This window comes from Gigantopelta aegis, chromosome 12 (assembly GCF_016097555.1).
Source record: "Gigantopelta aegis isolate Gae_Host chromosome 12, Gae_host_genome, whole genome shotgun sequence".
Taxonomy (NCBI): domain Eukaryota; kingdom Metazoa; phylum Mollusca; class Gastropoda; order Neomphalida; family Peltospiridae; genus Gigantopelta; species Gigantopelta aegis.
In genome coordinates this window covers 53,224,073-53,239,459 of record NC_054710.1, presented here as the reverse complement: position 1 = coordinate 53,239,459, position 15,387 = coordinate 53,224,073, and the positions used below count along the sequence as shown (strand labels likewise).

General features: G+C 34.7%; 1 protein-coding gene across 1 annotated transcript in view; it reads left to right on the top strand.

The window, feature by feature from the left end:
• The window catches only part of LOC121386162, a 128,479-nt gene extending 113,939 nt beyond the window's left edge, over window positions 1-14,540 (top strand). The window contains exons 46-49 of the mRNA XM_041516960.1: window positions 1,453-1,494; window positions 3,792-3,929; window positions 5,370-5,430; window positions 14,336-14,540. Of these exons, the coding sequence (XP_041372894.1) occupies window positions 1,453-1,494; window positions 3,792-3,929; window positions 5,370-5,430; window positions 14,336-14,540 (446 nt within the window). The remainder of the gene's footprint in view (window positions 1-1,452; window positions 1,495-3,791; window positions 3,930-5,369; window positions 5,431-14,335) is intronic.
• Window positions 14,541-15,387: the final 847 nt, after the last annotated feature.

The following is a 15,387-nucleotide window of genomic DNA, read 5'->3' as shown; positions in this document are numbered from 1 at the left end:
AGTAGCTTAGTAACACTAATAATTACAGTAGTAACTTAGTAACAATAATTATTACAGTAGTAACTTAGTAACAGTAATTATTACAGTAGTAAGTTAGTAACACAGTAATTATTACAGTAGTAACTTAGTAACACAGTAATTATTACAGTAGTAACTTAGTAACACAGTAATAATTACAGTAGTAACTTAGTAACAGTAATTATTACAGTAGTAACTTAGTAACAGTAATTATTACAGTAGTAAGTTAGTAACACAGTAATTATTACAGTAGTAACAGTAATAATTATAGTAGTAACTTAGTAACAGTAATTATTACAGTAGTAGCTTAGTAACACTAATAATTACAGTAGTAACTTAGTAACACAGTAATTATTACAGTAGTAACTTAGTAACACAGTAATTATTACAGTAGTAACTTAGTAACACTGTAATTATTACAGTAGTAGTAACACAGTAATAATTACAGTAGTAACTTAGTAACACTAATAATTACAGTTACTAGTAGTAACTTAGTAACACTAATAATTACAGTAGTAACTTAGTAACAGTAATTATTACAGTAGTAAGTTAGTAACACAGTAATTATTACAGTAGTAACAGTAATAATTATAGTAGTAACTTAGTAACACAGTAATTATTACAGTAGTAAGTTAGTTACAGTAATTATTACAGTAGTAAGTTAGGAACACAGTAATTATTACAGTAGTAATTTAGTAACACAGTAATTATTACAGTAGTAAGTTAGGAACACAGTAATTATTACAGTAGTAATTTAGTAACACAGTAATTATTACAGTAGTAACTTAGTAACAGCCTTTGATTGTCTCAGTGAGGACATTGATTATACAGCTATAGCCATGACAGATGATAATTTCCCTCCTGGTGTTATAAACATATATGTCAATACCACGGTTACATGTACAGGTACTAACATGGTTTACATTATCTGTAGATCTGTTGTGAATATTTCCATCTATCTGTACTCAGGGCCGTACCCTGATCAAAATCTTAGTGGGGAGCTCTACTTGTATAAACAAATGAAACACTACAAATTAAACCCTGAGATGTGTATGCTATTTTCGGGAGTAAAAAAACCCAGTGATACGCACACAAAAACAAAGGAAAATAACTTTTTTTAAATTTAATGTACAGTGGAACATATAAGAAGTTAGTAGCCATCCAAGTCTGTAGATAATGCATTGACCCCCTCTCCCAGTTGAAAATCAAATTAACATATACAGGTCCAGGGGGACTGGTATTGGTCCTGCCCTCCCCCACCAACCCCCCACTTGTGGAAATAAATCTAAGCTCAGACATTATTTGTCATACAAAGGAAAAACAAAACAAAATCAGTGAATAAAATAGCCATGTTGTTGAGGTCTGACAGTGCTGGTCTTTTCTTGACTGTCTGTCAGTTCCGATTGTTTATTATCTATGTTGACTGTTTTTTAGCGGATCCCCAGGTGACGGTGGCGCCCTCTTCAACTCAAGGACGTAAGTTTAACCGTACACTTCAAACTGCATGTCTGTCAGTGGTGGCAGTTTTCACATTTTTGTATTCCATTTAGTTTGATAGTTTGGGGATTTATTTTAAGAAATACTATTTACTACATGTATCATGTTCACTGGATTTGTTCTGAAATGGTTTTAAAAAAGAAAAAAAAAAAACCTTTATTGTAAAAATATAGATATTTTTTAGCATTCCATTTCATAATCTTATGGTTTTGAAAACGCTTTTGGTTTGTATGCCTTCCCATACACATACTTCACAAGTTGTATATGTATACTTAATTGTAAAAATATATATATATATATATAAATTTGCCAAAGAATTGATGTTTATTGAAACAATTTCAGTAACGAGATATATAACCAGATATCTGCTACCAGCCATACTTGCCTTAGTGCTCTACTTTGTGTTGTTTTCAAACCAAAGGCACCACTTGCCATGGCTTCAAAAACTACAATGTGAGCCCTGTAATAGCTAGAGGCCGGTCTAACTCTGTCCCGTTTCTTTTTCATTTCAACTTAGTTTTGTGCTACTATCCAATTTAGGTTCAAGCACGCTGTCCTAGGCACACACCTCAGCTATCTGGGCTGTCTGTCGAGGACAGAACGTTAGTTGGTTAGTGGTAAGTGAGAGAGAAGAGGGTGTAGTGGTCTTACACCTACCCATTGTGTCGTTAAAACTTGCTCTGGGTGGGAGCCGACACTGTGCTGTGAACCCAGTACCTACCAGCCTTGTATCCTATTTTTATGTTTGATCAGGGCCCGTGCTTATAAAACTTCTATAGAGTCCAGACTAAGTCTCTAATATGACGTCACACACATACAGTTTGTATGGCGTTGTCATGACATTAGTGTCTCAGACTCTATTAGAGTCTTGAGTCCCAGACTAAACGTTTTATAAGCACCAGGCAGGCCAGGGCCAGAGAGCAGTCTATGTAACAGACTGTCAATTTTCAACTACCAAATGATTGTCAAGTTCTACATGTTATGATGATGTATGTCACATGTTATGATGATGTATGTCACTTAATTTCCAACTACCAAATGATTGTCAAGTTCTAAATGTTATGATGATGTATGTCACATGTTATGATGATGTATGTCACTTAATTTCCAACTACCAAATGATTGTCAAGTTCTAAATGTTATGATGATGTATGTCACTTAATTGTACTGCAGTGATATTAAAAACAGATATTCCTTGACGATCATTTGACCCCTGTATAGAGAGACTTAACAGCTCTCTATAGCCCTGTTCCTGTGAGATGTAACTAAAAACAGACATTCCTTGACGATCATTTGACCCCTGTATAGAGAGACTTAACAGCTCTCTATAGCCCTGTTCCTGTGAGATGTAACTAAAAACTGACATTCCTTGACGATCATTTGACCCCTGTATAGAGAGACTTAACAGCTCTCTAGCCCTGTTCCTGTGAGATGTAACTAAAAACAGACATTCCTTGACGATCATTTGACCCCTGTATAGAGAGACTTAACAGCTCTCTATAGCCCTGTTCCTGTGAGATGTAACTAAAAACTGACATTCCTTGACGATCATTTGACCCCTGTATAGAGAGACTTAACAGCTCTCTAGCCCTGTTCCTGTGAGATGTAACTAAAAACTGACATTCCTTGACGATCATTTGACCCCTGTATAGAGAGACTTAACAGCTCTCTAGCCCTATTCCTGTGAGATGTAACTAAAAACTGACATTCCTTGACGATCATTTGACCCCTGTATAGAGAGACTTAACAGCTCTCTAGCCCTATTCCTGTGAGATGTAACTAAAAACTGACATTCCTTGACGATCATTTGACTCCTGTATAGAGAGACTTAACAGCTCTCTAGCCCTATTCCTGTGAGATGTAACTAAAAACTGACATTCCTTGACGATCATTTGACCCCTGTATAGACTTAATAGCTCTCTAACCCTGTTGCTGTGAGATGTAACTAAAAACTGACATTCCTTGACAATCATTTGACCCCTGTATAGACTTAATAGCTCTCTAGCCCTGTTGCTGTGAGATGTAACTAAAAACTGACATTCCTTGACGATCATTTGACCCCTGTATAGACTTAATAGCTGTCTAGCCCTGTTGCTGTGAGATGTAACTAAAAACTAGCATTCCTTTCCTATGTTGGATCAGGGCTAGAGAGTCGTCTGTAAGAGACTGTCAATGTTCGACAACCAAATGATAGTCAAGTATTACCTGTATGTGTGATGTAATTAAGTGTGCTGCTGAGATTAAAAGCTTACATTCCTTTCCTCTGTTTATCTCAGCGACGTCTGGCGCTGCGACGGGAGGGACGACATTCAGCAGTGAGTTGATCGCCATCGTTGTCATCATCGTCATCATCCTCATCGTGCTGCTCTTCATCCTGCTCATCTGCTGCTGCAGGGACTGGTTCGAGAAAATGTGTACGTAGTTTTAACTTTACTTTATTACAATGTAAATCATGATATTTTACAAATGAGTCTTATAGACTAAGTTTTTTTATAAGCATGCATGGACACGTATCAATCAAGAATAAAATTTCTCCTTTTTTCCACATACATTTTCCAGGGGAGCATGTCAACCGCCCCCTATAAACTTTGCTTGCCACAGTCTAGATACCCCATTCTAAAATTGCTGCACTCGCACCTCAGAATACGTGTATCAGCCTGTTCTCTGTCAGTACAGAGATGCAATTTAACTTCACTGTCAAGTCACATGTTTAACTGTCAGTCACCTTTATTGGATTTTCATGGTATGTGCTATCCTGTCTGTGGGGAAAGTGCATATAAAAGATCCCTTGCTGCATTAGGAAATGCGGGTTTCCTCTGATGACTGTGAGTCAGAATTGCCAAATGTTTGACATCCAATAGCCGATGATTGATTAATCAATGTGCTCTAGTGGTGTCGTTAAACAAAAACAAACAAACAAACCTTATTGTATTTTAGGGGGTGGGACGTAACCTGCAGTGCTAAAGCACTCGCTTGCTTTGCGGTTTGGGATTGATCCCAGTCTGTGGGCCCATTGGGCTATTTTTCGCTCCATACCACGACTGGTATGTGCTCTCCTGTCTATGGGATGATGCATATAAAAGATCCCTTGCTACTAATGGAAAAATGTAGCGGGTTTCCTTTCTAAGACTATATGTCAAAGTTACCGAATTAATGTTTGACATCCAGTAGCCGATGATCAATAAATCAATGTGCTCTAGTGGTGTCATTAAACAAAACCATCTTTAACTGAAAACTGTTTGAATTACCAAGTGTTTGACATCCAATAGCCGCTGATTAATAAATCAATGTGCTCTAGTGGTGTCATTAAACAAAACAAACTTTAACTGAAGACTGTTTGAATTACCAAGTGTTTGACATCCAATAGCCGCTGATTAATAAATCAATGTGCTCTAGTGGTGTCATTAAACAAAACAAACTTTAACTGAAAACTGTTTGAATTACCAAGTGTTTGACATCCAATAGCCGCTGATTAATAAATCAATGTGCTCTAGTGGTGTCATTAAACAAAACAAACTTTAACTGAAGACTGTTTGAATTACCAAGTGTTTGACATCCAATAGCCGCTGATTAATAAATCAATGTGCTCTAGTTTTTTAATGGATTCTGCAATTAAACCTTATAAAGTTATAACATTTGATGAAATTACTTCAATGTAATTTTGTGTAGGCATTTAATTGACGGTATGATCTCTAGTGTGTATGATCTCTAGTGTGTATGATCTCTGGTGTGTATGCAGTGCATGATCTTCACATATCACAAGATTAATTAATAAATCTCTTTAGTCATTATGCACCTTTGAGGCTGCCCATTTAACGTTGAGCATTTATTAACAAGTTATTTTGTTGATACAGGTCCCTGTTTGATAATGAAGGTTGGACCCGAGTACGATGAAAAGTGGCACTACGTCGACAGGTAGGTACACTTACGTTGTACAGTACATGATACAACCTTAAAATGAGCCAACCACTTGTGCCTGGTTGGTTAACTCAACATGCTGCTGACGTGTAACATTATGGTGGCAAACATTCTATAAACTTGCTGAATGTTTGGCTGGTTGGTTAACTCAACATGCTGCTGACGTGTAACATTATGGTGGCAAAGATTCCATAAACTTGCTCAATGTTTGGCTGGTTGGTTAACTCAACATGCTGCTGACGTGTAACATTATGGTGGCAAAGATTCCATAAACTTGCTCAATGTTTGGCTGGTTGGTTAACTCAACATGCTGCTGACGTGTAACATTATGGTGGCAAAGATTCTATAAACTTGCTCAATGTTTGGCTGGTTGGTTAACTCAACATGCTGCTGACGTGTAACATTATGGTGGCAAAGATTCTATAAACTTGCTCAATGTTTGGCTGGTTGGTTAACTCAACATGCTGCTGACGTGTAACATTATGGTGGCAAAGATTCTATAAACTTGCTCAATGTTTGGCTGGTTGGTTAACTCAACATGCTGCTGACGTGTAACATTATGGTGGCAAAGATTCTATAAACTTGCTCAATGTTTGGCTGGTTGGTTAACTCAACATGCTGCTGACGTGTAACATTATGGTGGCAAAGATTCTATAAACTTGCTGAATGTTTGGCTGGTTGGTTAACTCAACATGCTGCTGACGTGTAACATTATGGTGGCAAAGATTCTATAAACTTGCTGAATGTTTGGCTGGTTGGTTAACTCAACATGCTGCTCACGTGTAACATTATGGTGGCAAAGATTCTATAAACTTGCTCAATGTTTTGAAATTTTGTTTTTGGAATTATTTTACAGCGTCTGTATTTGCTGTATTTATTACTAAAGGATATAGTATACAATACATTGTCTTGGATCTCTCCTACTCACTTCGGGTATATATATTATACAATACATTGTCTTGGATCTCTCCTACTCACTTCGGGTGGATATCGTATACAATACATTGTCTTGGATCTCTCCTACTCACTTCGGGTCTATGTCGTATACAATACATTGTCGTGGATCTCTCCTACTCACTTCGGGTCTATGTCGTACACAATACATTGTCGTGGATCTCTCCTACTCACTTCGGGTCTATGTCGTACACAATACATTGTCGTGGATCTCTCCTACTCACTTTGGGTCTATGTCGTACACAATACATTGTCGTGGATCTCTCCTACTCACTTCGGGTCTATGTCGTAGACAATACATTGTCTTGGATCTGTCCTACTCACTTCGGGTACATATCGTAGACAGTACATTGTCTTGGATCTCTCCTACTCACTTCGGGTACATATAGTAGACAATACATTGATAGTAGACAATACATTGTCTTGGATCTCTCCTACTCACTTCGGGTACATATAGTATACAATACATTGTCTTGGATCTCTCCTCACTCTGGGTGTATATAGTATACAATACATTGTCTTGGATCTCTCCTACTCACTCTGGGTACATATAGTACACAATACATTGTCGTGGATCTCTCCTACTCACTTCGGGTCTATGTCGTACACAATACATTGTCGTGGATCTCTCCTACTCACTTCGGGTCTATGTCGTACACAATACATTGTCGTGGATCTCTCCTACTCACTTCGGGTCTATGTCGTAGACAATACATTGTCTTGGATCTGTCCTACTCACTTCGGGTACATATCGTAGACAGTACATTGTCTTGGATCTCTCCTACTCACTTCGGGTACATATAGTAGACAATACATTGTCTTGGATCTCTCCTACTCACTTCGGGTACATATAGTATACAATACATTGTCTTGGATCTCTCCTTCTCACTCTGGGTGTATATAGTATACAATACATTGTCTTGGATCTCTCCTACTCACTCTGGGTACATATAGTACACAATACATTGTCTTGGATCTCTCCTACTCACTCTGGGTGGATATAGTACACAATACATTGTCTTGGATCTCTCCTACTCACTCTGGGTGGATATAGTACACAATACATTGTCTTGGATCTCTCCTACTCACTCTGGGTGGATATAGTACACAATACATTGTCTTGGATCTCTCCTACTCACTCTGGGTGGATATAGTACACAATACATTGTCTTGGATCTCTCCTACTCACTCTGGGTACATATAGTATACAATACATTGTCATGGATCTCTCCTACTCACTTCGGGTCTATGTCGTACACAATACATTGTCTTGGATCTCTCCTACTCACTTCGGGTGTATGTCGTAGACAATACATTGTCTTGGATCTCTCCTACTCACTTCGGGTACATATAGTATACAATACATTGTCTTGGATCTCTCCTTCTCACTCTGGGTGTATATAGTATACAATACATTGTCTTGGATCTCTCCTACTCACTCTGGGTACATATAGTACACAATACATTGTCTTGGATCTCTCCTACTCACTCTGGGTGGATATAGTACACAATACATTGTCTTGGATCTCTCCTACTCACTTTGGGTACATATATATAGAATACTATACGAGTTTTCGCTAGATATCATTTTTACGAAACGAGTGAACTTCCCAAACGTATCTGACCGAACGAAAGTGAGGTCAGATACGTTTGGGAAGTTCACGAGTTTCGTAAAAATTATATCTAGCGAAAACGAGTGTGGTATTTTATTTATTACCCTCTTTTAAATCACGCAAATTATGAAAAATAAATAAATCAATCAATCAATTGTGTAGCCTATTTCAAGACCGGATGTTGATTTGCATAACTAGCCGGTGCACGACTACGTACCGCCGCATTGAGAAATAGTTCGTTGTACTTCCGCTACTTCTCAGTGACGTTTTCAGGGGAGTGGTGTAGACGTAGGCCTACTTTCCCATAAATTTCCATCGGGTTTCATTTTTTAATTTAAAGAAAGCTGTAAGGTACATGCATCAATATATGTTTATTTTCATATTGGGTGAAAAATGGGTAAAACTACTGCATAATTCCATATTTTAACAAAACGCCCCCAAGAAACAAATGTTCCCGTTACCCCACTGGCACTGGTTATGCTAATAATGATGAATTCACAAATCACAACTGACAATAACAATTTGTTGACCAAAAATCCAACCAATAAGAGAATAACAAGTGTTTTTGCAGTTAAAAACGTGTAGCTTGCACAAACTAAAGTGATAACTTTAAGGTCGACGACAGTCACTTTTCGCTCCCTTCTTTTGGCTTTCTTTGTACACAATAAATATAGCATATCTTACCGTAATTTCACTTGAAATCCATATTTCGTAAAATGTACAATTTTTCAATCACAGAATTTTCTTCAAACACATTCAGGTGCTTCAGTAATGTTCGAAAAAAAAAATCAATAGGAATTTTGCATTGGAATTTTTCTAGCATTCTTAAAACGGAAACGTCATGAACCCAGTTTGTGGTTATTGTAAGGAGGTGCAAAATGATGTCATTGGAATTCTGACGTCATTCAAATTCAAAATTAGCTATATTATTACAATGCATCGCCACATTAAAATAAAAACTGGTCTACTAACCTTGACCCCTGTTACATTTCTACAACAAGCAAACAACGCTGTTTACAGGTCGGTATATTTTACTTTTTCATAATTCTGCAAAAAATATTAAATTAAGTTTTAAAAAATAAAAAAACTACCTTTTGTCAAATATATCATATGAAAAAAATTAACGTTGGATATGTTTCATTTAGTGTGTACGAAGCCAAAACAAGGGTCCAAAAAATGACTGTCGTAGACCTTAATAATGATGAATTCACAAATCACAACTGACAATAACAATTTGTAGACCAAAAATCCACATAATAAATAAAATGAATATGTTTAATTATTGTTCTATTCATTCTTTTATTTTTATTTTTTATTTAAAAATATTTCTCGCGCGGTCCAGTTTACATCAACTTTTAATGAATGACATTTGTAGTAAAAGTTGTGGATGTTACTGACCTTGACATCAATTAATGAATGAAACAAATAGTCCCATTATGCTAATAAGGTCGCTGTCCCAACCTTTCGAAATTAACTCTGTTCCCTGTTGACAAATCAAAACACAGTTTGTAATACGCACCTGGTGGTGCGTACGAAATTTGTACGACACCGCTATATCTTCACCAGGAGGGTAATAAAGTATACAATACATTGTCTTGGATCTTCGCGTTTAGATCAGTTTCTCACAAACTATAAGTCCGAGGTCAGTGAAACTTGGTTGATAGTTTCACCCATGAATGTTCATGACAGTGAAACTTGGTTGATAGTTTCACCCATGAATGTTCATGACAGTGAAACTTGGTTGATAGCACTAAAACTATTTATGATAGGCGAGTCATTTAATTCACTGCATTCGTATTTGATTAAGATTTTTTTAATGCAACAGACAACTTAAATAAAACTTCATCATCGACTGTATCTGTAAATGAAATGAAAATTTATATTATAATTATGTATACAATATGTTTTTAAATATTTATGTATTCAATCCCTTACCGAAATGACTTATATTTTTCACTTATAAGTGAAGTATAAGTCGTTAATACTTTTCAAGTATAAGTGACTTATAAGTAAACGATTAGGATTTTGTATGCAAATGAGGTATCACTTATACAAAGTATATGTGACCTATAAGTGAAGTGTTAACCAAATATATAAGTGAAGTGTAAGTCATTCGCTTATATTTAACAGAAGTGTTAGATATATATAAGTGACTTATAAGTGAAGTACCAGGTATAAGTGAAGTATAAGTGATTCACTGATATTTAACACAAACTGCTGTATAAGTAAAGTATAGGTGAAGTATAAGTGATTCACTGATATTTACAAACATTGCCGTATAGTGAAGTATAAGTGATTCACTGATATTTTACAAAAAATGCTGTATAAGTGAAATATAAGTGAAGTATAAGTGATTCACTGATATTTTACAAAAAACCCCACTATAAGTGAAGTATAAGTCATTCACTGATATTTAACAGAAACTGTTGTATAAGTAAAGTATAGGTGAAGTATAAGTGATTCACTGATATTTTACAAACATTGCTGTATAAGTGAAGTATAAGTGAAGTATAAGTGATTCACTGATATTTACAAACATTGCTGTATAAGTGAAGTATAAGTGATTCACTGATATTTTATAAAAACGCTGTATAAGTGAAGTATAAGTGAAATATAAGTGAATATCAAAGGTTGTGGTATGTTCTGTCCTGTCTGAGGTAAGATCATATAAAAGATGACTTGCTGCTTTTGAAACATGTAGAGAGCTTCCTCTGAATACTATGGGTCAGAATTAATTATCAATTTAATTTTTTACATCCAGTGATGAACTAATCAGTGCTCTGGTGACATCATTAAACAAATGAAATTAGGCAGCAATCTGTCCCTGGAGGCCAAATTTCAATATTCTTAGGTAATTTCTGTATTAATGCGACTGACCCTATCTCCACCCACAGAAATGGACACCAATTTTGGTCAAGCTACCAACTGGTAACAAATGTTTTGTCAAGAAAAAAAAAAAAAAAGAAAAAAAGAAGAGTGAAACAACAGGTTCAAAATCCATGAATACCATAGAAATTCCCATGACCCATTTAATTCAAATAATTGTTTTAAAAAGTTATTGTTCTTATGTCACCAGTACAGTATGACAGCACTTCCACACCCTATCTGTAAACTGTCAGCAAGACATAAAATTGAAGCACAATAGTCTTTAACAAAGTAGTGTTTCATTCTTCCCGAAGTGACCCACTAATACATGTATATCTGAACAGTATATATGCAAAGAAATATTTTATAAATAATATAAATGAATATTTATTTTTAAATGTTAGATTGGATTCTCTCACATCCCTTTTTTTCAGTTATGTCTTATTCACTGCCATCTTGATATATGTCATCCAACATTCAGATGGGATTCTGCAAAAGAAAAAAATATTTTATATAGTCTGAATAGATCTGCTATGTAATTGGCAATTGTTTAATGTAAACATTTAGTTCTTTCTATTAGTTTTTAAAGACTAAGTTAGAGAATCACAGCCTACCAAGTTTCAGATGTGGGGAATCAAAACTTCAGGAAGAAACAAACTTTCAGTTAAATTTTCAATTTTACTTCTAAAAATAATAGTTTAAAAAAATATTCAATCAAATCTCTAGAATAAACGTTAATTTTTGTATTAAAACAGACTTTGAAATATTCAATGTTGAACTTTAATTTTAATTAAGAAGAAACCAGAAAATAAAATACATACATGTATATACATATATTTTTAAACTCTTAAGTTCTGGAAAGTACTAGAAAGAATCATGCAAATAAGTAATAACTGTTTATAAATTTCTCTGATTCAACTGATTATGTTTCCATAAGTTTCATGTATTTGTATGTACATGTTGAGGATATTAAAGCTGGATCGATGATCAACTTTAATAAAACATCAGTCAGACTGATTTGTTCAGTACATGAACCATTACAACATGTATGCATCTGGAGATATATTATAACTGGTGAATAAATGAAAACATCCATTTTAATTTTGCATTTTGTAAAAAATATGATGACACTAGGTTTTTCTTTTGGTGTTCTCTGTAGCATCTTTATTTCTCTGAACAAACAATAGGTATTCTGACTTTAGAACAGTTTAATGTAAATGATATTAACATGCAATGATTGGGCTTATAAAAATTAATATGTGTATTAAGCAAACATAAAAGCTAACAAATATGTTTCATGTTACTGTTTAAAATGTCAGTCATTACAACTGCCCCCATTTCCCTTGGGCTTTTAATTAGAACTGTGTGAAGTAAATTAATTACTCCCAGTCTGCTAGAAGTAGAGATACACATCCTTTTGATAAGACAGGTACAAAGTGATCAGGTGACAACTCCCATTATGATTCTCCTATAGACATTTTATTGCCCCAATTAGTGGAGCTATGTAATCCCTTTGTAAGGTGATATCTAAAGACTTCCAGTGTTTGTGAATTGCAGAAGTTGATGAACATTACATAAATTATTTTAGTTCATTTAATCAAAATATATATATATATATATATATGATGCTTTTCAAGTTGGTTTTATCACATAAACTGTTTTAATGTACAATGGCACAAATGTTCCTCCATTGCTCCTATAGTCACAATGATCAAAATTATATTTATTAAAAATTATAACTTATTAATACTTCCAAGCTATTAATTGATCATATGGATTTAAAAACTTTAAAATTTGCCTTGACATAAAAAAAGAAAGAAAAATCATGTTTGTTGGTAACAGAGGGAAACCACAAGTATATTTTAATTAATTACTACTAATTACTTATAATATTTAAATGTAAACAACAACACCAAACCTTTATGTGACAAAATAACTATAATCAGCACTATAGTTTGAACTATAGTTGTATTCACTAAATGAAATGTCTATGCACATGCATTAACATAAATGAAGAGAATTTATCAGACAAAGGAATGCCGCCATTTTGTCTATTTGAAAATCCAACAATGATTGTAATGCATGGTTTTTAAATGAAAAACATGAAGTGTTAAAATTAAAAAATAGGTGCTACATGTAGTCATATACTTACCAAATTAGTTTTCCTGTATGATAGACTTGTTCCACGGACATGAGGTATAGTCTTAACAAAACACATGTGCACAAAGAAAATGTCCAGGTGCCGCCATTTTGTTTTTTTTCTGTAGTTTCCTCCTACTGACTGGAGACCCACACAGTGGTATCTGAATTAAGTCCTTTTGAAGTTGCACCATGGCAAGGCTATTAATCTCAGGATTTTGCACCTCTCATAATAATCCCTTGTTCTATCTGAATTCCTGATGTCATTGTTGTTGTCTTTGTTTTTTTTTGTTTTTTAAAGTTAATTAACTTTTTTTTATATGTAAATGTAAATTACTATTAATAGATAAAATAAATCCATACTGTAATAAACATTGAAATGGAGCTCACCTCCACCCCCCCCCCCCACCCCCCTCTGCCCTACAGCTATAATTTTACAGATATTTATTGTGACAGGTGGCGAGTCTGGAGGGTCTATTTAAGTGAGGAGGTAGCATGGGATAATTATAATCATATAGCATCATGTGTATTAATATTAATATTAATAATTTTTAAAATTATTATTGGAAATACTATCAAATTCTGTTACATGTATGTTTGGTTGTTTAGCCACTGTTCCCAATGAATTTGATAAATCCTGTGAGAAGTTATGAATTTTTTAAAAATAACCATGAAAATGTTTTGGACTTAGTTTTTTCCCCGTTCATTTGGAACACATCATTTCCTTTGCAAAAGGACTATCTCCAAACTAATAGTTTACTTATATTTCACTTATAGCAACAAACAAAAAATGTCTTAATTCCAGTTCACTTATACCACTGATAAACCACTTACAGGTGAACTATATGTGGAGTATCAGTGATGTATCAGTTAACCATTCTTTTCACTTATACTTATACACACTGATACTTCACTTATACCAATATATGGGTAACTTATAGGCCACTTATAAGTGGCGTATAAGTAAAGTATATTCCACTTATAAGTTTGTATAAGTTATTTCCGTAAGGGATATGTTATTTAATATTTATGTATACAATATTTTATTTAATATTTATGTGTAACATGTTAATATTTCTGTATAAAATGTGTTGTATTGTATTTATGTATAAAATGTATTATATAATATGTTATATAATACTTCTATATAACATGTTATAGAATATTTCTGTATAAAATATGTTAAATAGTATTTATGCATAAAATATCTTATATATTTGTATAAAATATGTTTATGTATAAAATATCTGATATTATATTTATGTGTAAAATGTATTATATAACATTTATATGTACATGTATGTATAACATGTTATCTTTTATGGTTTCAGATATGGTGAGACCAACTTGAAGTTTGTGAGCTACAACCTGGGTGACTATCGTGCCAAGAAGCTCGACAAGCAACGTCTGGTGGATTCCGACAAGTCTGGCTCAAAGATCGCAGTCCACGTGCCTTTGTTTGAGGAGAAGCTCCATGGAACGTGCGTACATCAATCAGTTCTTAACTCTGTACTGTTTTCATCAGTCAGTTCATAACTCTGTAGTCATCAGTCAGTTCATAACTCTGTAGTCATCAATCAGTTCTTAACTCTGTAGTCATCAGTCAGTTCTTAACTCTGTAGTCATCAGTCAGTTCATAACTCTGTAGTCATCAGTCAGTTCATAATTCTGTCATCAGTCAGTTCATAACTCTGTAGTCATCAGTCAGTTCTTAACTCTGTAGTCATCGGTCAGTTCATAACTCTGTAGGCATCGGTCAGTTCTTAACTCTGTAGTCATCAGTCAGTTCTTAACTCTGTAGGCATCAGTCAGTTCTTAACTCTGTAGTCATCAGTCAGTTCTTAACTCTGTAGTCATCAGTCAGTTCTTAACTCTGTAGTCATCAGTCAGTTCTTAACTGTAGGCATCAGTCAGTTCTTAACTCTGTAGGCATCGGTCAGATCTTAACACTGTAGGCATCGGTCAGTTCATAACTCTGTAGTCATCGGTCAGTTCTTAACTCTGTAGTCATCAGTCAGTTCTTAACTCTGTAGTCATCGGTCAGTTCTTAACTCTGTAGTCATCAGTCAGTTCTTAACTCTGTAGTCATCAGTCAGTTCATAACTCTGTAGTCATCGGTCAGTTCATAACTCTGTAGGCATCAGTCAGTTCATAACTCTGTAGTCATCAGTCAGTTCTTAACTCTGTAGTCATCGGTCAGTTCATAACTCTGTAGTCATCAGTCAGTTCATTACTCTGTAGGCATCAGTCAGTTCATAACTCTGTAGTCATCTGTCAGTTCTTAACTCTGTAGTCATCAGTCAGTTCTTAACTCTATAGTAATCAATCATTTCTCAACTCTGTAGTCATCAATCAGTTCTTAACTCTGTAGTCATCAGTCATT